The sequence below is a fragment of the Phoxinus phoxinus genome (assembly GCF_949152265.1).
Source record: "Phoxinus phoxinus genome assembly, chromosome: 20".
NCBI lineage: Eukaryota > Metazoa > Chordata > Actinopteri > Cypriniformes > Leuciscidae > Phoxinus > Phoxinus phoxinus.
Genome location: NC_136895.1, coordinates 8,380,302 through 8,407,801, shown reverse-complemented (window position 1 = coordinate 8,407,801; position 27,500 = coordinate 8,380,302). Strand labels below are relative to the sequence as shown.

Genomic DNA, 27,500 nt, shown 5'->3' with positions numbered 1-27,500 from the left:
TCATTCTAATCACTCACTCACTTACTCACTCACTCACTCACTCATTCTACTTACTCACTCACTCACTCACTCACTCTACTTACTCACTCACTCACTCACTCACTCATTCTACTCACTCACTCATTCTACTTACTCACTCACTCACTCATTCTACTTACTCACTCACTCACTCACTCATTCTACTTACTCACTCACTCACTCACTCACTCATTCTACTTACTCACTCACTCATTCTACTTACTGACTCACTCACTCACTCACTCACTCACTCACTCATTCTACTCACTCACTCACTCACTCACTCACTCACTCACTCACTCACTCACTCACTCACTCACTCACTCACTCACTATCTCACTATCTCACTCACTCACTCACTCATTCTACTTACTCACTCACTCACTCACTTGTAAGCTAAACGGACATGCTTAGAGACAAATCATAACATTACAAACTCGATTTAAAACAAAGTATTGCAAAATATGTCCAGAACTCTAACATCTTATAACATTTAATAATTTCAAATTAAGTAATTTAATTACACTGAATAGCCTATTCTATACAGTTGTATTTTAGTTACTTACACTATTATAGTATTTATTGCTTTTATCATTTTCATTTGTTTCGTTTTAGTTAATAATAACAACATTGATTCAATAAATAAATAAAAGGTATGTTTAAAAATATTATGACGTGAAAATAGATGCTGTTCTGATGCACTATGAATTTAAATATATAGAAATTATTAGAATAAATTAATAAATTAGTTTTAAAATATGAATATATTTAACATTTAATTATTATTTTTTTATATTAAATATTTATCATTTTCATTTGTTTCGTTTCAGTTAATAATAACAACATTGATTCAATAAATAAATAAAAGGTATGTTTAAAAATATTATGACGTGAAAATAGATGCTGTTCTGATGCACTATGAATTTAAATATATAGAAAATATTAGAATAAATTAATAAATTATTTTTAAAATATGAATTTATTTAACATTTAATTATTATTTTTTTATATTAAATATTTAAATATTAATCATTCATATTTATAGATTTTTATTTTGAAAAATATTCAAATATATACAAACATCCAAGCAAATTGAGAGTGTAGCGAGACCAACTCGATTATGTTATGATATTCGCAGTGAAATTAAAATTGGAAATGTTGCCTTGGTAATAACTACAGTATCTGAAAAAAAACCCAAGTGCAATTTAAAGTACTAAAATTACCATAGCCTACCTAAACCTGAAATTAAAAAGTTAGAAAAATAGAAATACATTATTATTAATAATAATAATAAATGACAAAAGCACATACTGTAACTAAAAGCTAATTGAAATAATAATTATTATAATAGTATATTTATAATAAAAAAAAAACTGATGATTGGTGAATTTGTTTTAGGGATTATGGGTAATGTAGTTTTTCACTGGGAATTTCTCATGATAGGTCTGTGCTTAAAAGTTGGTATGTTAATGTTAAACATCATTTCCTCTATGTAAAAAAAATAACTGGGACTTCCAGAACCAGACTGTTGCACTCTATAGCATGTTTATCAAGACATAGCCTAAAGCAACATTCTCTGTCTTCTTAGAAACATAATTAAAATGTTCTAACAAATAGGAATGTTTTGGTGTCAGAGTCCGTCATCGTATCTGACGACGGTACAGGCTCAAATCAGCTGGCTCTATTATTTCGGTAATTGCTTTTCAGTCTCGGCACTGAGGAGAAAAATGCAGAGCCGTCCGTCTCATATGCAGTTAATGAGCAAATGTCCTTATGCTAAATAAATGTCTTTTAAAAGATTGTTGTGGGACATTGATTCTGATCCTTAACTGTGCTATTAATACCTATTTGCCCTTCTGTTCCCCGAGATTGCAGCGCTCTCCCCGTGATGAAATATAATTTTTCATTTCTTCGGGAAGGGATGAAAAATGGATGATCTTAGAGGTACAAAAGCCGGAGTCTAGATTGCCTGCAGCTTGCAAACAGGTATTACAAAATAGAGCTATTACGGCAACATCAGCCCGCAAATGGATTTGAAATTGAGTGGAAACCCATGCATGCGCCGGGTTAGACTCTTAGCTGCCTTGAAGGGAATTATAGAGAGTAAAACATTCACGCCCCGGAAAATGGGCAAAACTAAATGAAAGAAGGGGTGACACTTACGCACCAATACGCTTTCAATTGCCTGGACTAAAAAGATGCAAATCAGATTTTTACAAAGAAAAAAATGCCTACCAGTAAAAGATCTACATTAATGCGGCTTCACTTCATTTTACCTTCACGTTATTGTGCAAGATTCAATCCACCACGGAAAGCGATTCTATTGGCTGATGGGAATTTGATTTGGTGCCTGGCCACAAATCCAATACAACATCACTGTCCATGTCTTATATGAACAGTTGATTCACTGAATCACATGGTTCAGATGCTTCATTCAATTGAAAAGGTTAAACAGGATTCATTTCAGACCTGCAGTATTTTACCACTTTTTCAAAGTGATATATAAATGAGCAATATCACACGAGTAGCAGTACGGCTGTGATTATAAATTATACTAAATTAACTACATTCTCGCCGGAAAAACTCTTAAAACTACATTTCGTGACATAACAACAGTAGTATTTTAAAAAAAATATGGTGGATTTGCTTGAACAGTCGCCGCGAGCGAGTGATACAAACGGTTAAACGGTCAGAGTGCTGATACTGGGAGAATATCACACGGCTGGAAAAGGCTTCGGAAAAGGATCAGATTCGAGAACCAGAAAGAACTGTTGTATAAAATCAGATAGAAATATTTACTCCCAATACTTACTACAAAATATTTTTACTAAACAGTTTAGTCATTGTTAACTTTTTTTTAAAATATATATATATAACGCTTACAGGAAATAAAAGTATTACACTGATAAAAAAAAGTTTGAGTACAGATTGTAAAGTAAAAAAGGAAAACAGATTGAGTACAAGCAATTACTATTTCAGTCTTTCTACTTCAAAAATGTAATGTTTCATTTGATGTGTTACTTGCCATTTCTTTGTAATTATGCGTGAAATAAGTGGAAAAAAAAATTCAACACACATTTTTTTCAGTCTAGATGAAAAAGTTAAACTTAAAAACATAAATGAGCATTGAAAATGTTGTATTGGTAACTAACTGAAAGTTTAAGTTGAAGAACTAAAACTACTTAAAAAGCTAAATTAAATTGACAAGTTTTCTTGGCAATCTGTATTTTCAATGTTGTACAGTAGGGGGCGCAATTACGCATCTTATAATGCGTTTAAGTCTTTTTTATGCCCTTCCCTCGCTTACTTCCCACTGTCTCGTTCACTCGGATGTGCGTCATTGCTTACGTTGCACAAGTGCCCACTACTGGCGAACCCTTGTATTGGGATTAATTGGAACGCACCAAGCCTTGATAACTTGTGGGTAAATCAAGTTGCTGTTGACGTCATAATCATGTTGCATTTTGGTCTATGAACTGAAGTGTGCATATGAGTAGACTCGCTCTCTCGGTCAAAATCGAGGGGTCGATAGTTTGTTTCTTTCCTTGTCCACTTGACGGACTACAACACACTACAAAATGGTGGCAGGGATTCCCCCCAGAGGAAAGGCTTAGGGAAGATTGTGAGTGTATGCGTAAAAGTGGAGTTAAACAGCCCAGAAAGAGCGGATAGAAGCATTGCTTATGCACAAGTAATCTAACGCGATCATCAAATATTCAAATCAAAACTGCCTAACATTGCCGAATGAAATGTCGAGAGTTAGCGACTGTGAAGCTTTAGGGGTGTTGATGGACTCGATCTACTCTATGATTTGATCCTCGTTCCGGAGCTTGTCTGGAAAAACTGTGTGAAGATTCTTCAAACTTTCTCCTTTCTCTCTTCCACAGACAAAGTACATGCCTTTGGGTTTGGAACGACATGAGGGTGAATAAATAACGAAAGAATTTCAATTCTCTCTGTGAAATATCGACAAACACAAGTGACACGGAAGTACTAGTTGAAACCGAAAAACTGATGCGCATTGTAAACAAGTACGAAATCAAGCCTTACCTTTTCTGCAGATTGTGCCGTCCCAAAGAAGATGGGAATGAAGGCGAGCCACACAATGCAAGTGGTGTACATGGTAAAGCCGATGGGTTTGGCTTCGTTGAAGTTTTCCGGAACGCCTCGCGTCTTGATGGCATATACCGTACATGTTACCATCAGCAAGATGCTGTATCCTAGAGAGCAAATGATTTGTAGGTCTGTAATGTCACACTTGAGAACCCCTCGGGCCTTGTCGGGGTTTATGGTCTTCTGCTCGTCGTAATCGATTATGGTGTTCGGAGGATCCACTCCGAACCATATGAGGACCCCTAAGAGCTGGAAGGAGATGAGGCTAGACGTGATCGCCAACTGGGACGTCGGGCTGATCAGTTTAGGCGGAGTAACCGACCTCTTCCCTTCCTCGAAGATCCGGTAAATTCGATTGGTCTTAGTGAGCAGAGCGGCGTAGCTGATACACATTCCCAACCCAAGGAAGATTCGTCTGAAGGAGCAAACGGCCACATCCGGTGTGGCGATCATTACAAAGGTGATGATGTAACACAGGAATATCCCGGTCAGCAGAACGTAGCTAAGCTCCCGGCCGGACGCTCTTACGATCGGGGTGTCGTTGTAGCGGACGAACGTCGCCATGACGAAGATGGTGGCGATGATACCGAGCATCGCCAGGAAGACGGGAATGATGGACCAGGCAGAATGCCACTCCAGCTTGACGATCGGGATTGGCTGGCAGGCCGTCCGGTTGGGGTTGGGACGCATGTTGTACGAGCACAGCTTGCAGGAAGTCTCGTCGTACTGGTACTGGTAGCCGTCGCAGGGCTCGCAGTGCCAGCAGCACGGCATGCCTTTCACCATCTTCTTGCGTTGACCCGTCTTACAGGGCAGACTGCAGACCGAGCTGGGTATTTCCATCTCACCGTTGGGCCACTGCATGTCATTGATCTAAGAAGAGATGGAGACAAATCAGCATGTTGGTCAATGACATTGACATTTTTTTTTGTCTAGATTTTCTTTTTTTTCTTTTTTTTTTTAATGAATGAAATGGATAAATCATAGCCTGACTTCGTCATACTCATATTTGAGGCAGAATGTGAGTCTGATACTGCTCCATAGGGCTTTGATTATGAGGCGTGTCTTAACCGAACCAGGAAAAAAAAAATCTGCACTCAATTGGATGGACCTACAACCAATCAGAGCATCGCAGTAAGTGACGTATGTTGAGCGATGCATAGTTGTCAACAGAGCTAAACTGCATGCACGCTGGAAGAAGTAGTAAATTAATGAGTGTAAACGATATTTGCCGTTGTTGTAAAAATAATTTAAGAACTTGCGGAGTACTTACAAGCACGAATAGCATTTTTGAGAGAAATACAAAAGGTGTATGTATACGAACAAGTTTTCCGTTTAGGATTAGATCTCGACAATAAAGCAAATAAATCTTCTCGCATTTGTCGGCCCTGTCTCAACTTTATAACACGGTTGCAACGCGACTTGACTGATTTAAAAAAAATGGAAAGACGACGAAAGAGACCAGGCTGAAGAAGCGTGTTCATCTGAGGCTTCAGAGAAAAGAGATCGTGAGCACATCCCTTACATTGGTTTACAAATATAGCACTTTAATTATGAGTCTTGAGTTTCTGAATTTTAAAGTATTATTTTGTTTGTGGTATGAAGCGAACAAAATAAAATTAAATTATTGAAAAGAAATCCTTATAAAAAATAAATGCATAGATATCACAACAAAAGAAAACGCAAAAAATAAAAACAATATCAACAACAACAACACCACAAAATGAAACAAAACAAATCACAACAAAACAACAAAAAACTGAAAACAAAACACAAAACAATATAAAAAAACTTAACAAAATACAAAACTAAACAAAACACAAAACCAAAAAATACAAAACACAACTAAAAAAAAACGCAAAACAATACAAAACTAAACACACAAAAAAAAAAAAACTAAAAAAAAAACTAAACTAAACTTAACAAAACGATACTAAACAAAAACAAACAAACAAACAATAATTATAGTAGACTCGTCATGACTGTGTGTTAAGGTCAAAACATCTGAAAATATCAGATAGTTTGACTGGTAGTGCACTTCAGTCTTGCAAAGCTTTTTTTTTTTTTTTGAATTTATATTACAGTTTCAAAAGAAATACTTTAAGAGCAACAGAACCAACATGCCCTTTTTTGTTTTCTTAACAAGTTAATTATGTACACCCATTAAAGGGCGTAAATGCTTTTAAGTGTGATCACAGGGAAGAGAAGAAAACTGCATAATTTCGAGTCTGCTTATTGCTTTCCGTCCACTCCCTTATACCTCCTTTAATATGCACTTTGAATTTCATGCCTTTCATTCAAACATTGCTGATTGCAGTGTGATTACCAATGATTTTCTTTTAGCCCTTCATGGCAACAATCACCATGGAGACGGGTGCATCTTAATGAAAACAGGCAATACGAGGGTGGCGAGAGAAATGTGGGAAATGCCGCTTTTTGGAATGCGTGAATAAATCGCATAACATAATAAAAGAGCATTAAAAACACTGAGTGAACTTCGCTTAGATTACAGGTTTGGATTCAGCGGAGGAAATTCACTTTCAACAAGAGGCCTGCATGAAAATATAGAAAAAAAATACACAGGATTTGACATTTAAAGGAACAGTGCACCCAAAACTGAATTTGAGGCCAGGTTTTCATTTAAGGGGGGATCCGGCCCTTTAAGAGCATTCGGTCATCAATTTGTTTATGCTTTATTAAACTGTTAATGAATAGGTTGACTGAAAACAACTCGAACACCCAAACTCTGGTATTGATGGCTTTACCAGAGGACAGCCAGGGGAAATTAGCAGCAGAGTAACTTTCTATTACACCTGGCTATTATTGGGTCGTGTCTGCTTTCAGGAGCACAGAGCATTTCGCTGTTTCCGTGGCGGCGGGTGTGAATGAAGGACTGACACCTGGAGACGGCGTAATGAAAAGCCACATCAATCCAGATGACGCACTCCGGAGCCGGGCTGATTGGACACGGGGAGCGTTCTGTCGCCCAAACAAAAGCAGAAAGACAGCGCAGTTAATTTAGCCACTGAATCCCATCTGGGGGTCGGGGTGGAGAGACACGATGAAGAATGAGAGGACTTTTCTTCTTGTTCATGCTCTCTGAATCTTATTTTAAATTCCTTGCACCATTTTATCTCCTTTCTTTGCTGTCGTTTTTTTTATTTTTTTATCCGACTATCTCGCAACAATGCCGCAATCCTTTGTCAGGCATCGGAGTTGATGGATTCAGAATTTTAGAAAAGACTCTTTTTTTAATTCATGACAAGTATTTGAATAGAAATGAGAGGAAGATGAATTTACTAAAGAAATATAAAGAGATTCAGGGGATACACAAAATTGCTGATATACATAGAACGATAGTTGTTAGATAGACAGAACAATAGATAGAATGATAGATAGATAGATAGATAGATAGATAGATAGATAGATAGATAGATAGATAGATAGATAGATAGATAGATAGATAGATAGATAGATAGATAGATAGATAGATAGATAGATAGATAGATAGAATGATAGATAGAATGATAGAAGGATGGATAGATGGATGGATGGAACGAGGGATAGATAGATAGATAGATAGATAGATAGATAGATAGATAGATAGATAGATAGATAGATAGATAGATAGATAGATAGATAGATAGATAGATAGATAGATAGATAGAATGATAGAAGGATGGATAGATGGATGGATGGAACGAGGGATAGATAGATAGATAGATAGATAGATAGATAGATAGATAGATAGATAGATAGATAGATAGATAGATAGATAGATAGATAGATAGATAGATAGATAGATAGATAGATAGATAGATATAATGATAGAAGGATGGATAGATGGATGGATGGAACGAGGGATAGATAGATAGATAGATAGATAGATAGATAGATAGATAGATAGATAGATAGATAGATAGATAGATAGATAGATAGATAGATAGATGATAGATAGATAGATAGATAGATAGATAGATAGATAGATAGATAGATAGATAGATAGATATATAGATAGATAGATAGATAGATAGATAGATAGATGTTAGATAGACAGAACAAGAGATATATATATATATATATATGAGTGGTGACTGCTGGTCTTTCAAAGAGGGGAAGCTCATTTTCGGCCTACATCATAAAAATGGTCCAAAACTTCCATCAAAATATGTGTATCGTGATTGTCAAAACATTAGGTAATTAAACAGAATTTTATTAAGTTTAGTAAAAACATGTTACAATGTTTACATGGTACAATGAATGTAGGCTACTGATTTTATTATTACTTGACAAACAATTTCATTTCAATTCAATTTTATTCTTTTAAATTGGTTCGGATCTTGATTCAATATCGATTAATTTGGATAAATATTAGGTAGCCTAACTTACATTAATTTTTTTTTCTTCAAGAAAACAAATCTCATCTAATCTGTAAACATACAGAGAGCCCTGTCAGCTGGTATTATTATTAAAGGTTAAATAACAACTCAAATTAAATATAATACAAATATAATAAATTTTTAGTCAATAAAATGTTAACAAAATAGTACATATATTTGACCATTAATTGTTGACATTATAGTGGAAGCCGAGCTTCCCTTGCAGTCTTAAAGAAATCGCCACTGATATATAGATGGATGGATGGATGGATGGATGGATGGATGGATGGATGGATGGATGGATGGATGGATGGATGGATGGATGGATGGATGGATGGATGGATGGATGGATGGATGCACAGACAAATAGAACGATGGATGGATGGATGGATGGATGGATGGATGCACAGACAAATAGAACGATGGATGGATGGATGGATGGATGGATGGATGGATGGATGGATGGATGGATGGATGGATGGATGGATGGATGGATGGATGGATGGATGGATGGAACGATAGAACGATGGATGGATGAATGGATATTACCCAAACATTTTAGGTGTGTTTTTTAACACTAATTACAGTGTCACGCAGTTAGCTCAGCTATGCTAATCAAATAAGATCAAATCTATCCAACATTGTTCACTTCTAAGGTTCCATGACTGAACGGACGCTGCCGTAGAAGGCTCACTCCAGAAAATTAATAAAAAACTACCAACTAAAAACTTCACTACACGACTCTACATCATGTTTGTTACCAAAACGAATTTCAATTTAAGAAGTCCAACTCCAAATGTTCCTCAACCCTGGCACACAAACTAACACGTGTGCAAAGATTACGCACAAACATCCGCAGTTTGATGAGCCTAAAAATCGCGCTATTTCCATTAGCTCCATTAAAAAAGCTAGCATGAAATCAGACGGCTAAAGCATGACACGTACATGCAAAGATGAAAACGCATACATCCACACACTCATGAGATCAGCTTGCCAGGAGCAACAGTCGGAGCAGAATCAATTATTTACCCAGAACACCAAATATCTCTCTGATAGAACAGAGACAGCAGCGCAGCTCTGAATTATTGAAGCGTTCGCTCAGATGATGTCACAATCTAGAAAACAACCTGAGAAGTTCTCCCCTACGTTACCATCCCACACACTCCTCTGAGCCAGGGTTATCGTAAACTAAAACTGATGATTAAAAACTCGTCTTAAAGCAAATCAGAATTAATGCGAAGTAAAGCAAAGTTGAAAACATGTTTTAAAATCCCAACTGAAGCTAGTGATGAAGATAGCTAATCGAAGATAGCGGTTTGGAAACAATGTTATGAAGCGCATATCAACAGGCTGAGTCACATGATTTCAGAAATACTGTGTTATGCGTCAAAAGTGTGGCTTTAACTGATCTCAAGTCAATTGTTGTAACAAAATCAGGCATTTATCTCTTTCCCCCGCTAGCGTAAAAAAAATTAATAATTTTCACAAAATCGCCACCATAATATTTTGAATATCTGAAAATGCAATATATCAAAATAAAGAACAGACCCCATACTTTTAAACAATAAAAAACAAAATATTTTATTCTAGCTTCATGCTTTCTTTTTTTTATCAACACTTTAGTGTGGGTAAGTTTCATAAAAAAAGCTAAATTGAGCCAAAAGCTGATAAAATCACATTTTTATCAAATACTACATCCAGATCTGATTCAGAACGATGATCAAAATACAGATCCAATCCAAAATAAGAGTCCATCAACACCTCCAAAGCTTCACAGTCCTAGAGCTCGTCCTGCGTCGACATTTCAGTCAGTAACATTAGGCAGATTTGATTATGCTGTTTAATGTTGATGATCACGTTATTTTACATATTAAAACATATGTTTCAATATGCTATCGCTTGTTTCTGCTTCTTCTTCACCTGTGTTTTGATCGTAGATTCAGTCATCTTTCAGAAGATTTGTAATAGCGCCCCCTACAGTGAAAACAAGGAGTCCGGAATATTCTGTCACTGGCTGGGAAAAAGTTAAAATTTGGTTGAGATTCTGCACTGTGTGTTTAAGGTTATTGTAGATAACCTAAAAATGTAAATGTTGTGAGTGTGCATTATCAAAACACGCTTCCGCGCTTCGTAAAATGTAATCATTTTGCAAAACATTCGGTTCAATTGATTTAATGTTTCAAAAGAGAAAAAAAAAAAATCTGTTGGAATAATCTGACTGACGGACTGTGCGAAAAGCCAACCAACCAGAAGGAGGCGATATGCTGTTAAAAATCAGTTAAAAACCGAAAACATACTAGTAATTTTCTGCCAATACATTTTCCAATAAGTTTACAGACATTTCCTTTAACCCTAAAACATGACACAATGCAAAATATGCATAAAACACCGGTGAGAAATACAACCCGATCACACTAAATGCGTCTCTATAGCACAATTTATACGCGAAAATGAGTTTTTATGTGCATAGGATACGCATTGGTTGGTTAGGGTAGGTTTAGTAGTGGTGTGGGGTGCGTGTGTATTACACGCAATGAAGTGCGTATCAAATGTATAAATTGCACGATAAACACAATGCGTGCTATAGAGACACATTTACGCGAGAACAGGCTGGAAAAATCAATCGTAATCCGAATGTACCACATTCATCATGCTGTTGTTGTAGTTGTCATGTGACTTATGGCGTCGCTTCACTGCAGTTCACAAATCCTCTCCCGCCGTCGCCTAATCAGATCAGGACTTATTTCTCGCGGGAAATCGTTTTCCAGGTATTTTTCAGCTGTTGAATTCCGACATACTGGTTTTCATCTACTATGTAGTAGGGAAGGATACGATTTCAGATGCAGACTATATGTTGCCCCAAGTCTTGAACACTTGAAACAATCTCACCTTAGAAAACAAGAAAGGTCCCTACTGGAAACTGTCCAGACTGCAGGGAAGTGTGAAACTAACTAGAAGTAAACTGGATTGAACATTTGAAAGTAGTTAAAAACTAATTTGAAAGTACAACAATAAAAAGTTCACAGCTTCGAGGCATCACGCTAGCAGGCTAACAGGGAGGAGTTGTTGTTTTCTTTCCTGAAAGGCGTAGCATTATCATTAAAGCTGTTTTCCAGTCAAACAACCTGAATCAAAGCGGAACTAGGAATACATTACAAACCTCAACCCGAGTTCGAAGAACTTTTCAAACCTGAGCTTCCAGCTTCCTCTGACAACCGGTAATTTATTTTTCCGCTAGCTTGAGTCCTTTAATCTGGGCCTCCTTTCTTGTTCAAGAAAAGGTCCAAAAACAAAGTTACAAGTGAACAAGCCAAAGTCCCCGCACTTGATTTTGCAGAGCTACAGTTCTATTTAAAGAGCAATCTCTAACTCTGGGCGAATCAGATCTTGTATCATCCGCTATCGTCGCTTGCAGTCGGCCGAACATTGGGAGGTTGGTGGCTAGCAGGCACTCATGAAGGAAGGCCATTAGGGGTCATTGGGAAAATGTCGGCTGAGAGATTGAGAAACTCAAACTAACTACAGCAGCACTGACACTGGTACAACAGAAGTCAATTACTTGTCCCTCAGCGACAGATTGCCTCCGCTTTTTCGAAGCATACACACCACGAGGTTCCCAGATTTTACTGATTAGCTGTCTCGCTACACGTTTTAAATGTAAACTGCTTAGAAAGCACACAAGATGATGAGAAAAAAAAAGAAAAAAGAAAAAAGAAGAAGAAGCTTGCCAGGCTGCAATCCAGCAGGAACAGACTGACAAGTGTGTTTTTGTCCCTGAACCAATTTAGTTGAAGCATTTGTCGACTACTGTAGCTTCCGAGTTAGTTTTAAGTGAGCACAGACACATTTCTGCAGGTTTGAAGTTTCCAGTTTCTGGAGTTGAAAGAATAATGACTGTTTATAAACGGGTTTTCTGTTTATAAACACTCCCCCCATCTTTCATTGGTCAGACCAACAGATAGCCACGCCTACAGCTCACCTCATTGGTTGAGCCGCTGTTGCTATGCTGGCCTGGTTGGGCCTCTCAAACAAACAAACAAGCAACGTTTTGAGGCACTTTGGGGGGATCATCTGACAAATGTGAGTATTTGAATGTGAGAAAGTATTTTAATATCAAGAAATTATAAACATTAGCTTTAAAGTCCCCCTGTAATAATTTTTTTTTTTTTTAATGTTGTTTATATGTCTATGTCGTGCTTTTTAATATGCTTTAAGACAAATTCATTTAAAGTATTTTCTCTTTAAAACTGCAGTGACTTAAAGACAGTCTCAAAAAACACGGTTTGAAATTGCTGGCGTTTCTGACGTCACAAACTTTGTAACCAATCAGATCAACGTGTGATCGTCAACAATTGGTTCTCTGAGCTGGAGTGAGTGAGTGGAGGCGGGGCTCATTTGCATATTCTAAATGAGGCAAGGGTGTAGTTACATTCCAGCAATTTTAAGGCATGAAGATTTTTTTTTTCAAGGAAAAAACTTTTAAATATATAATTCTAGTGAGTTTTAAGTGCTAAAATAATTGACTATATGGGGACTTTAAGAATGATGGCATCAGAGATGAAGAAAGAAGGTAACAAACTTTTACAAAGGTGCCGCAGATGCTGTTTCTGAAGTGACAATACACGATAATACGAAGGCGACATGAATGTATTCAGCAGAGCTGTTGACTAATTCATATTAATGCAAAGTTTATTCAATTGACAGCCCTGGATTGGCTAAAATACTGAACTCATAATTTATGTGTCTCTTTACACATCTCACTCGCACTATATTTAAAAAAATATGCTGCAAAACATAATTAAATACATCTGACTTAGATTAACCTTGATGACAGTCATCATAAACACTGATAAACAGACATGCGACTGCATATGCTATAGGCCTATTACTATACCACACTGTTACAATTCTTATGCTAATGAACCTGAACGTTTATTATAATAGGGCATCGTCACCCAACATGGTTAAGAAGCCTTTGAATAAAAAAACTATCTGTATTTCAGTCTTTTTATTAAAGAAATACTTCACCCTGAAATTAAATAATTCTGTCATCATTTACTCACCCTGAAGTCATTCCAGTTCCTGGGAGTTTATGAGAGATGTACTGTAGCAATGCTCCATTCATGAATACACTGTTTTTGAGTCCCAGTTCATAAAAGCAATCTGAATAATTCATTCAAGAATCCGACTGATCCTGTTCTCGACTCGATCCTGTCGTAGCAGTTAACCGTCGAGATTATCAGTTAATAATCACTTAGATTTCAGTCTTTTCCCTCACAGAAAACTGTTGTATAAAGACTTGGGATAAAGTGCATAATGAGTCATATGAACTATTTTTTATCATACTTTATGGCACTTTATGGTCCTATATACACCTGATCCAAAAGTTTTGGATCGGGAAGATTTTTAATGTTTTTAAAAGATGTCTCTTCTACTCACACAGGCTGCATTTATTTTATTTAAAAAAAAAACACACACACATTAATATTGTGAAATATTATTCTAATTTAAAACAGCTGTTTTTTTATGTGAATATATAGTCAAGTGTAATTTATTCCTGTGGTCAAAGCTGTATTTTCAGCATCATTACTCGAGTCTTCAGTGTCACATGATCCTTCAGACATCATTTTAATATGATGATTTGATGCTCAAGAAACATTTCTGATTATTATCAGTATTTACATTTTTATTTAAGGATTCTTTGATGAATAGAAAGTTCAAAAGAACAGCATTTATCTGAAATAGAAAGCATTTGTAACATTACCGTTCAAAAGTGTGGGGTCAGTAAGAATTTTATCTTATTTTTGGGGGGAAATAAATAAAAGAATCATCAAGGATGAATTAAATTGATCAAAAGTTACAGTAAATACATTTATAATGTTACAAAAGAATATATTTCAAATAAATGCTGTTCTTTGGAACTTTCTATTCATCAAAGAATCCTGAAAATACATTTTCCACAACTGTTTTCAACATTGATAATAATAATAATAAATATGAATAAATGTTTTTGAGCATCAAATCTGCATATTAGAATAATTTCTGAAGGATCATGTGAGACTGAAGACTGGAGTAATGATGCTGAAAATTCAGCTTTGATCACAGGGATAAATTACATTTTAAAATATATAAAAATAGCAAACATAGAAAACAGTCATTATTTAACAATATTACTGTTTTTTCGTCTTTTTCTTTTTTTTATCAAATAAATGCAGCCTTGGTGAGCAGAAGAGACTTCTTTTAAAAAGATTAAAAATATTACCAATCAAAAACTTGAACGGCGGTGTGTATTTTTTTCAATACTCAATATACAGTAGAGGCGAAAAGCGGTAAAAAAAACAACACCACATTGACAACAACATGATCAGTCCTTAATATTTGGTTGGTTCTCTCTTGTTTTTGCATGTGTTCGTAATTTCTTCGTATGACACACTCGCCAAAAAAGATGTCCGCACTATTTGTCACGTTTATTGCGTTATCACAAGTCATTCAGGCTCAGAACGAGTAAATGACCCACTAAACTACAATATTTCTACATTGACAAACACATCCTAAACCACGTTCCCCCAAAAAATCCCCAGCAGCGCGTGATAAATGTTCTACACTGAAAAAGTGTTTCCTAGTGAATCTCACAATTTATAAAAACGGCAAATAACGCATTGAATTAAACATGAAACACACTGTATTCTGCAAATCTACAGGGAAATACAACTGCGTCCTAAAGTCAGGCTGTGTGTGACATTTAAAACTGCGTTGTTTTTTTCCCATGGCTGCTGTTCTGTTCTCAAATTCTGTTTTTTTCACGCTCCACCGGATCACTCGGTTCATGCCCCGGCGTTCTGGGAGTGCCGAGGCCGGATGGGAAAGCCGAACGGAAAGCTGGTCCGGAGTGTATTTAGCAATGCAGAGAGGAGGTGAAGATGGCCCTCATTATTCCCAGAGCCGCCTTCTCTTATCGGGCCCAGCCAGGCCTTTTCTTCCCTTCCCTGCATTTAAATTGTGAGTCGAGCACAATTGTCAATAAATCATGGTGGTGGGCAGGCCAGCGTCATAGGTGGGGTGACAGCTTAAATAACGTTAGCCTGAGGCTAAAAGAAAGAGCTAGTGTTTGCCCGGCGGAGAACATCCCGCAAAGTAGACAGGTAGATAATAATATCCATGTAACCTTGACCGGGGGCTTACAATAGACTTGCCAATGGCTACACAGTAAGACATAATGTTTTTGCAATACATATTAACCACATTTTTATATTTGATGAAGAAAATGTGAGTGGGTTTTGTCTGTGAATGACCCTTTTTCAGTGTAAGCTAATGATTTTTAAAGAAAAAAAGTATTTTTTTCTTGCACTTTGAATGCATGAGTGTTCACACGCACAGTAAACAAGTTTTTTGACAAATATGATGAATTATTCATTTGTAAATATTTGTAGGTGTTTATGGGGGTTTGTACCACATAACATTTTACAACGTGTAAAAAATTAAAATAATATTTATATGACTTTGACACACTCACAATTTACATTTTTATACGGATATATACTCAAAATTGTGAGAAAAAGGTCAGGATTTTGAGAAATAATTTTCGGAATTGCGAAAAAAAAAAAAAAAGATATCAACTTGGAGCTGCAAGAAAAAAAGTTGGAATTGTGGAATACATATAGTAAACAATTTGAAATGTTGCCTTGTCGACTAACTGAAATAAATAAGTTGAAGTACTAAAATTACAAACAAACTGAAACAAATAAAAACTATTATTTTAATTTAAAAAAGCCCATGACAAAATTGCTAAAATGTAAAATCAAATCAAAATGAAATCTCAAAACATAAAAATAAAAGGTAAATCAAAATAGTAATACATACTATATTAGTATAAAATTCATACATATTTGTTCACCTATTTATATATTTTTTTCAGCAAATATTTATACTTTTATTTTTTTATTTATACTTTTTTTCACCAAATATTTATATATATTTTTTTTTTTAACAAAACTTTTCAGCTACTTTTTAAGTGGATTGGCATAGTTTTTTATTTTCGCCCACCGTATTATTATTATTTTTTTTTTAAATAGCTGCAAATTTTAGGCGAATACTAATAAAAACAATAACAAAATTTGCTCATGCAATACTCACCACCACATTTCAAAGGTGATATGGGCGATTGCCACGATGTTGCAATGCATTTTCTAAGGTGTTGTTTACATTCGTTTTAATGGTGTTGCCATGCGGTTGCTAGGGCATTCCGTTCTCTAGATATGGCAGGCATCCTTTTATGTTTTCTTTTTCGAATTAAACCAATTTGAATCCTCATTCATGTCAGTTGCACAAACTGAATGGTTAATAAAGTTAAAAACTGTCAGTTAGAGATGGAACTAGGATCTAGAGTGTTTATTAAATCATTACAGAAGTGCATATTAACATTATGTGGACTGTATACCACCGAATCCATTCTACTTTCAAATATGGCTGCAATCTAAAAAAAAAAAAAACGTAAAAAATGGTCAAAACACCCAAACTCTAGCTCCAAACAAACCCATACAGATATTGTGTGTAGTAAATCACACAAGGGAGGTTTCAGAGTTTTCCGCAAGGTGCCAAGCAGTCTCTCTAGTTGCTTAGAAACCAGGAATTAAAGCTCTCTCTCTCTCGCTTTCTTTCTCATACACAGCATGCATAAATGCGTCCACTGCGGCACATCTGTGGTCAAGGTTTTCAACTGACATCTGCAATGAAGGGGCAAGAGTAATTAGCTTGATATCTGCTCCCCACCCAAAGCAATTTCCCCACCAGGCTTCATGACGCGTGGTTCATAATTTGGACTTTGGGGGCCACCATACTCTATCCTGTTACTCATAATTAGGCGCAGTGTGGTGATTCTAATGAAATTAACTGCCCTGTTGCTATGGATACTGGACGAGATCTAACTCTTTAGCCTTCGGTCTGGTTGGTTTCTTCATTTCTTCATCAGCTCACCTCCTCCTCAACACACTCATAGAGCGAGAAACGGGATGCAGATTCGTTCAAGTGTGGGAAGCCGTGTCACAATGCTAATTGCGTTACCCTAGTAGCGCTAATGAGAGGCGTGGCAACACTCTATTTCTTTTCCATCCAAACGGCGTCGTTATGAGTTTGAAAAACTGTCCGCCGCGGTAATTGTCTCTGGCTTGTGTCACACGGTGCTTACTTTCCCAACACTGCCTTCTTGTCAGTTGGCAACGCACATGTGATCTGACACCGCGTGTACGCTTCAGAGCTTCCTCGTTCGAGTGTTTGCTACGCTAATTAACTAGCGTGGAGGAAGACCCCTCTTTTAGCAGGTCTCTCGACACACGGGTGCCACTGCATAAATCTGCGGAGCGCATTAGCGCAACATGGCGTGATTGTAGGGGCGTGACTATGGAAATGTATTATGTGATAGTTTCTTCATGAATCTAGTCTGTTCTTTTGCTTAATGGATCCAGGTCTGAAAGAGGAATTAGCATCTCTCATCCATTCTCGGCTCACGCTGTTTTGGGTTTTGAATGCTGGAGGCCTTGTCTAAAGTGACAGACGTTCATTGGCCTCGATCTTGCTAGGGGGCCGCAGTTGTTGTTAGACACTGAACGCTAAAGCTAATTTAACAGACTGATATTTTATTCAACAAAAAAGTTTCACAAGAACATCCACGGCGCGAACAAAAAGAAAAATCTTTGAAAAATATAGTTTAAAAAGGCATTCGGCAAGTTCTTTGGAAATATGAGCTCTGTCTTGACACATTAACTCCAAATTACTGCTTATTAATAGTTAGTAAGTCGTTAAGTTTAGGTATTGGGTGGATTTGGGGATGTAGAATATGGTCATGCAGAATAAGGCATTAATATGTGGTTTATAAGTACTAATAAACAGCCAAAATCCCAGTATTATGCACGCTAATAATGAGAACTGAACCCTAAAATAGTGTTACCAAGGTTTTAATATTAATATTTTTAATATTTTTAATTTAAATGTCATGCGGTGCAACCAAATACGTATTAAATAATACAAAATTATATAGGTAAAAATAAAAATTATGTTTTAAAAACATAAATCATGGATGTTTTGAAGAAAAAAAGTATATATTTTAATTAAAAGTTTTAATTTGATGTCATGTGGTGTAACCACGTAATGAGTAATTATTAAATATCAAAGAATTATTTATTCAATATTTATGAAAAAGGTCAAATTTATTTTACAAACATACCTTATTGATTTTTTTATGTAACGAGTAAAGCATTACAAGTAACGTGCGTTATATAATCAGATTACTTTTGTGGTGTAACTGCAGATTACATTCTAATAACCCAAATACATTTATTTACAGGCAAAAAAGTTACTACAGACAAAGTATTTTCAAGAACAACAGTAATATGAATTGTAGCTGAAATATAGCTAGTGATGCATGATGTCCAATTTAGTGGACTTATGAATAACCAGAAGGTCCTCCCAATCTAAAATCAATACATGGAAAATGTAACAATGATATAACTCCTTACTTGATGTTACAATATGTTTCAAGCTAAATAATTGTAAAAGCTTTTTTGAATATCTGTCCACTGTAGTGACCTCAATGTGTGAAATAGTTAAAAACATGTTCATCATAGAGCCTAGTTAATATTATTATTACATCACAGTCAAATATGTTTGTACTGTATATACTAAATGGTATAATGGACCGTATAGGCATCTGATTTAAATGTATTTGCTAAGTAGCCGTATAATAAGAAGGATAATGCATGGATAGGATAATGCAATGCCTTTCGTGTCCATGTCAGAGTCCAGATCGCTCTGGCAAGGTTTAATATGTGTTAATGACCAACAGACTTAGATGACATTAACTATTAGATGGGGGGGGACTCATAACCCAATAAAGTGCAACCATAATCCCTCAAGTGACAGAAGACGCATTGGCTCTATCCCCGAGACAGACATAATTAGCTCGACGGCTATAGGCTCTATTCTCCCAGACTAATCAAAGTTTGAAACTCCGGGGAAGTGCATAATTATACCCTGTTGGAATTAGGGAAAGTATCCAATGATAAGCTAATTAAAAATGAAGAATGGGCGAGCGGTTTTGTTTTCAAACAATGCGCCTTTATATGTCACGCTTGATGTTCAATTTGTGTAAATACCTTCCATTAATTTAGTGTGAACTGAATGAAGTCAACCGAGCCTTTGTTTTGCCATGTTTTCATCGTGGATTGCCGGCCCTCATTCAGTTTATTGTAAGGACGGTTGGAACAGCAGAAGGCAGTGAATACACATTAATCCGCTATTCTGGCAGATAATCAACTCAATGTAGAGTTGTGGGGATGTTTCAGCCGTTTCAGACATTATGGCTAGCTTGTAGGTTAGCGTTAGCAAAAATTTTATATCCCCATTATATATGTCTCTACATCGTACATCGAATAAAAAAATTTACTTGCAATTTGCAACTTGCTTTTAACAAGCACTTTTTTTATAGATATTCATCAATACCGTTCAAATGTTTTAGGTTGTTAATATTTTTTATGTTTTGGAAAGAAGTCTCTTCTGACCAAGGCTGTATTTTTGTAATTAAAATAACAACTTTCTATGTGAATATATTTAAAAATGTAATTTATTTCTGTGATCAAAGCTGAATCATTACTCCAGTCTTCATTGTCACATGATCCTTGAGAAATCATGAATCACTAATATGCTGATTTGCTGCTCGAGAAACATTTCTGATTATTATCAATGTTGAAAACAGTTGTGCTGCGTAATATTTTTATGGAAATCATGATAAGTTGATTTTTCCATGAATCGTTGATGAATGTCAATCTTTAAAATAATAAAATTGATTTTAAATGGAAACCTTTTGTGACTTTATACATGTCTTTCCTGTCACATTCGAGCAATTTAATGTGTCCTTTCTAAATAAAGTATTAATTTCTTAAAAAAAAAAAAAAACACTTTTTTTTTTTAGTTTTTCAAAAAGGAAAAACATTTTTGTTGTCCTAAATTTTTAGCTTCGTAAAATTCCTTCAACAACAACATCAAAATCAAAACATCAATAAGTATTAGCAATGGAGTTGATCAATTCTTCGATATTTTGTGATATTAATTGGTTAATCTCACTCTCAAAAATGTTATTCTGTTTGATAAAAGTACATAAATCAGTTTTGATAATCTCAAAAGATCCCTCACTGAAAAAATGGCAAACTTTAGCTTGTTAGCCCGTAAAATTCCTAAGTTATAATTATAGTAGAAGTGCCTGAGCTCGACTAGGAGTACGTTTACAAACAACGATATCCTAAAAATGGAAAGCGTATTCCTTTGCTTTATTCGCGTACAGACGACAACTTGGTCAAAACGGTCCCCGTTCACTCGGATCTGCGAAAACAACTAAAAACACTGTATTATTCATGCCAGGCCAGTAGATGGCGATGTCACTTCGTAAAGAACCACTACGTGTCTATAGACTGAACACGTAATACACACGCGCATGACGTCACCGTTTCCCCTAATTCATGTTTTTGTAGTTTCCACGGAGACGGTAACGGTATCGTTTTCTTGCACTTAGAAACCCAATTTCAAAAGCTTGTGTTTTCAGGCCCCCAAATGCAATTTACGTGTAAATGAACGGCCAAAAACCATAGACGCATTTTTGCCTACTATATTGTAAAGAATTATGCAATTTCGCATGCAGCCTAAGATCAACACTCAAGCCCCGCCCAGAGTGAAATCCCATTGGTCCAAAGTCTTGCTCAACAATGTATTGTATATTAAACACCAAATATCCTCCAATCAGCTGTGATTGTGTCACATCATGCAACAGCCTCGTGTTTAGTGTGACACCTGTGAGGTATAAGAAAAGTCTCCAAGAAATGAACAAATATGCAAATTTGCAAATATTTCTGCACTCACTAACTCATCTGTCATGTTACACCAAAAACCATAAAGAATAAGGTGCCAATCTGCAGGTAAGTTCATTGACGTAAAAAACTGAAGCGAGCCAGCTTCCTGTTTTAAAATTCAGAGCTTTTTTGCGAAAATGCAAATCCTAGGCAAATCAAGATTGCGTAATGTCATTAAATATTAATACTTCTGCAGCAAGCATAAAAACACATTAGAGCTCTTTCCACAGCACATCCTGATGAAATTCAATAATAACCAACTCCACCATAATCCAGCGCCTTTTCTGGGAATGGATTCAAACTCTAGCTTTTATCGCAAGCCCACTAAGGAAGAAGGATAAACCCAGCAACCCGCTGTTGTCTCCTGCTAGCATCCCGATAAGAGTCAGTAGGTGTGCATTCAGTATCAGCGTTCCCAGTGCAGCTCATTGCAACATGACCTTTCATGGCCGTCTGTGCCCAGAGAGTGAGGAAAAAACATTACTTGACGCTTTCTGAGACGGCGCCAAAAGCAGGGACGCTTTCGTCGCGAGACAGCGTTGAGGAAAGAGACAGATTCCCTGCAGCTTTGGCCTTGCGGCTCCATTAGCGGGGCTTTCTCTTCAATGCTCTCGGTGGGGAGAACCGGGAATGAGGCGTAAATGACATTTGCTTTGGCAGCTGTAGGCGATCCTTGGAGAAGGATCCTCATCTGTGACTCAGTGGAGTTATTGTTGTGCTAACAAACCTCAGTACTCAAGGGGGCGACAGCGTTAACTTCAAATGTTGTTAAACCAAATGAAAACACGTAAAAACACACGACCAAAAAGATTTTCTTCAAACTGTTGCTATCCACCTTAACGATAGAGGAAACTGACCACAGAATCAGACGGTTTATGCTAACGGCTATTATGGCATTCCATGCAATGCTAAAAACGCAGTTAGCACAACATTTCCACCAATTAGCGAATTTTTAAAACATTGATGGATAATTTACCGTATTTTTTTCATAGGTTGGCTGGTCCTGCAGCTTATAGTCAGGTGCGACTTATATATCAAAATTAATTCATACTGACTGAGATGAACTAAGAGAAAACATTACCATCTACAGCCGCGAGAGGGCGCTCTTGTTAGCGGAGTTGTTCAGAAGCGACACCGAGGAAGAATTCAGTGGATTCAGTGTTGTGGAATGAGATCGCGGGAGCTTGGTGAACTTCTATCTATCTGGATTTTGTGAAATAAATGTCTAAATAAATGCGACTTATAGTCCAGTTCGACTTATATATGTTTTTTTCCTCTTCAAGATGCATTTTTTGACTGATGCGACTTATAGTCCGGAAAATACGGTAGACAGTTTTCTATGGAAAGTTTCCGCCACAGAATGAAAAATAAAAAAGGTAATAGCGACTTTTTATCTCAAAATTCTGTCTTTTTATCTCAGAATTGCGTGATATAAAGTTGCAATGGCGAGTTATAAAGTAAGAATTGCGTGATATAAAGTCGCAATTGCGAAATTCTAACTTTTTTTCTCAGAATTGCATGTTTATATTTCGCAATTCTGACTTTCTAACATGCACTTGGAAGATATAAAGTCATAATTATGTGATATAAAGTCGCAATTGCAAGAAAAAGTTTATATCTCACAATTCTGACTTTATAACACGCAATTGCGACTTTATATCACTCAATTCTGATTTTATATGTCGCAATTCTAAGAAATAAAGTCAGAATTACGAAATGTAGACTCGCAATTGTGAGATAAAAAGTCGCAATTATCTTTAAAAAAAAAATATTCTGTGGCAGAAACAAGCTTCCATAGTTTTCGGTCACTTTGTCATAAAATAAAATAATAATCCATCTTGACTATTCTTGACTATTTAGAAACATCCCCACAATTTAACATGCTAACAGCTAAAACATGTTAATCTGAAATGTTTCTTCACCTTTCAAGCACAAAATTAAATGTCGTGAATGAGAGACACAGTGCTTGATAAGACAAAAAAAAAAAAAACACAGAAGTTCTTGTTGCATTACAAATATACCTCAAAATTGTGTTCTGACATTTCATAGCGCAACGACGAGTCAAATCAAGCATTCACATACTTGAGTAGTGTTTAAAATAATAATAATACAAAAAAAAATACCATTTACTATTACGGCATGAATGTATCCCAGAATGCATCTCGCACCAACCAGCGAGCGTCAATGGAGGAGGAGAAAACCCACATCATTTTCAAAACACTGTTAGTGTGTACAAAATGTAGTTTTACGAGTTTTTCAGGTGAAAATGTATTTGTTTAAAGCTCAAATCTGAAGTCTATTTATACAGATAGGATTTATAAAGATAAAATTAAAGGCAAATTAGAAAATTTGCAACGATATATGCATATCACTGCATATACTCTATCATTTGTGTGCGATCAGCAGTTTATTGGTGAAAGCAGTGACGTTTCCTTCGTAAGACGACGGCGGGTGAAAGACACCAATTCCCTGTAGGACGGTTTGCGGGATTCTCTCGCCGGTTCCTGGATTCCCCCTGTGCGACGGGCCCAGGACGGGGGTTTGAGGCGCTAATGACATTTTCTGCGGGAGCCGTAGGCGATCTTTGAAGACGACTTAGTCAGACTTATTTTCTGTGACTCAATGGAGGGCCGGAAGATGTGAATCACAAGTAGACAGCATTCGCACCCTCACTTTCTCCGTTCTTCTCTCCTCTAATAATACAGCTTTTCACAGGCTGCGCATAAAAAAGGATTCCCACAATGCAAGACAAATCCATTTACAACATTATTGAGGCCAAGAGAGAGCACAGCCTGACAAATATTAAGTACATACGATGAGGCGCATACTTCCAGCGGCAAAACAATTATTCTTTGCCTTTGTGGAAATTAAAAATAAAAAAGAGATCAAACTTTCGGATGAATTAGCACCAGATGTCAGGGAATTAAATGTATTGTTGTGAATGAGATACAGCAGGCAACCGTGGCGCATATGGTAAGTTCAGACGATGTCACATGACAACATCAAATAATTTCATAGTATATTTTTTAGTAACTATTGGGTTTTGGGAATTTCAATATATGAAAAGCAAATGATGACAAAGGTGAAACGGTGATCATTTAATTACAGCGAGAGTGGACCTAAAATAATCATCAGTATTCTGATGTGAATCACTTAAATATAAAAAACTAAAATTAAATTAAATTAAATTCAAATCTAATAAAATACCATTTAGTTTTATGGCACACTATAAAACACATACCGGTACACAAAGCTAATGAGACCAGAAGAAACCCCGGTAACACTTTATTTCGATAGTCCACTTTAGACATTCTACTAAGTAAATTTGCAGCTACATGTCAACTAACTATCATTAGAGTATTATTAGACACTAAATCTGCTTAATATCTGCTAACACTTTATTTTGTTGTACGTAACTTGACAACTACAAATCAACTTGTTCCCCTAACCCGAACCCTAACCTAACAGTCTACTGACAGTCTACTACAGTCTAATAATACTCTAATGAGAGTTAGTTGACATGTAGTTGAAAAGTTACTTATAGTTAGTAGAATGTCTAAAGTGGACTATCAAAATAAAGTGTGACCGAAACGCCTCATTGATATCAGTATAATCCTTGTGTGTTGATCATGTGACACTGACCTCAACTAGACCTCTTAGTTATGACATGGATAAACTGTTTTAATATAACAGTTACCTCATTAGAGATAATCATTTGTAAGAAATCCTAAGAAATGGGTCATACAAAAACATACAATTTAAGAAAGTTGGTTAAACTTTCAAAGCAAAGCAAAACAAAACCAAACAAAAGCAAACCAAAGCAAAGAAAAAAGCAACAAACAAAAACAACAAAACCAAACATAATGCAACAAAACAAAAGCAAACCAAAGCAAAGAAAAAAGCAACAAACAAAAACAACAAAACCAAACATAATGCAACAAAACAAAACAAAACAAAAGCAAAGCAAAGCAAAGCAAAAAGCAACAAACAAAAGAAACGCAACAAAACAAAATATAATGCAACAAAACAAAGCAAAACAAAGCAAAGCAAAGCAAAACAAAAGCAAAAAGCAACTCAAAAAACAAAACAATGGGAAAAAAAGCAAATCAAAGCAAAGCAAAGAAAAAAGAAAAAAAGAAACAAACAAAAGCAATGCATCAAAACAAAACATAATGCAACAAAAGCAAACCAAAGTAAAAAAAAAAAAAAAGAAAAAAAAAGAAAAAAGCAACGCAACAAAAAAACCAATTATGCAACAAAAGCAAACCAAAGCAAAGGAAAGAAAAAAAGCAACAAACAAAAGCAACGCAACAAAACAAAACATAATGCAACAAAACAAAACATCAGATGTATTTATCCCCAAAATGATTCACTAATGTCTTTGAATTAAACTGGTTTAGGCTGGCTATAAATATGTCTGCAGTTTAACTAACTTTAACTAACATGCTCAGCAAGATTCTCTTAAAACTGTTGCTCCGTCAGGACAATATTAAAAGACAAAACTGATCATAAAAGTGTTCCTTACAGTAGAGACTGAGGGTTCATAATCAAACTGTGTCTGAAATTAACTTTATTTCACTTCATTTAAACTGAACTTTATTTATTGCTGCCGTGTGCGTGCTCAATAATCCCAGGATGCATAGCCACGGACAGATTGGGGATATTATTAATGCACATATAATAACCTGGACACCCCAGAGCAAGGGTTTCTCATACACTTTAACGTATAATCTACGGTTCAATCAGAGGTTAAGGTCTTATGACGTTTTTGCTATTAAGATGAATCTTTGAAATGGCCCTCGCAATTATCTGGACAAAATGATATTATGTTTAACTGTTCCGCTTGGCTGTGCTCAACCGTTGGGTGTAGAAAGAGCTTCCTGAACCACCAGAAAGAAAATGACAGGAAAGAAACCAGATGGGTACTTAAATATTGATATTACAAATTACTTAATATTAAAAATACATGAACAAACAAAGTTAAAACAAAACTAGATAAATACCAAAAAAGGAAAAAGAAACTTGGCGTTAAAACCATTCACGGATACAGTATTTCTGAAACTAAAAATAAATAATAAAATAAATAAATAGACAAACAACTTATATCGGTATATACAGTATATATATTGATATATATGTGTGTGTATATATATATATATATATATATATATATATATATATATAGCCTGTATATATATATATATATATGCAACAAAATATGAAAAATCAATTATTAAAAAAGTTTTTTATAGTAATTGTATAGTAAAAATAACAATTACAATCTTGTTATATATACAATCCTACAATGATTAAAAAAGTATTTAAAGGGGTCATGACATGGGTTTATTTTATTTTATTATTATGTTCCCTTAGGTGCAATTATAGTATTACTATAGTTTTTTTTTTACAAAAAACTTTTAAAATGTAGTGATTTATGACCTTTCCCCACCCTGTTTCTCATCCTCTGATTCAAACAGTCTGTTTTCGGGGTGTTTCCCCTTTAAGAGTTCAGTGTTAACGCCCACTGTTATGATTGGCTAACGTCAGTGCCTATGCATCAATTATTAACGCCCCTAGCCAGAATATTTGCGGATTCGGCGTATTTAAAAAGTAGTTTAAAGTTTTAAATACATTACTTACAGTTTGCGTCGTCGTTGTTGAGCCCAGAATAGTCGGCACGGACTTATCTTTGAGCAACAGTTTTCTGGCAAAGCCAGCTTCATTTTAGGATTTGTTCTCAAAACAGTCATCCTTCAAATGTATAGAACAAACGTTTAACTAACACTGCCGTGACTGAGACGTCCGCAAAAAATAAAGTGCATCCATTTTTCCCTGACGACTGGATCTTTCGCAGCGTATTCAAAGATGTTGTTTGTCCACAGCCAGGAACAGCACATCTGCGGCATCGTAATTTCCCTGTACACAGACCCACTCGCTGTCCGTCGACTGAACACTTGTGAGGCGCGCGGCGATACGAAATGAGCGTAGTTGTCTTGCGCTTAAAGCGTAGTTGTCTTGTGCTGGAGGCGGTCTATATGCAAACGCTGGTACGTCACTTCGTACCGTGACGTCACTTCTTACCATGGATCCAGAACGA

The 27,500-nt window shown here is 35.9% G+C and overlaps 1 protein-coding gene across 4 annotated transcripts in view; it reads right to left on the bottom strand.

Moving 5' to 3' along the window:
- Positions 1-27,500, bottom strand: part of grm7 (glutamate metabotropic receptor 7) — a 237,621-nt gene that overhangs the window by 42,379 nt on the left and 167,742 nt on the right. For all 4 annotated transcript variants that reach the window (XM_079593753.1, XM_079593754.1, XM_079593751.1 and 1 more), the window contains one exon: positions 4,069-5,004. In XM_079593753.1, the coding sequence (XP_079449879.1) occupies positions 4,069-5,004 (936 nt within the window). The remainder of the gene's footprint in view (positions 1-4,068; positions 5,005-27,500) is intronic.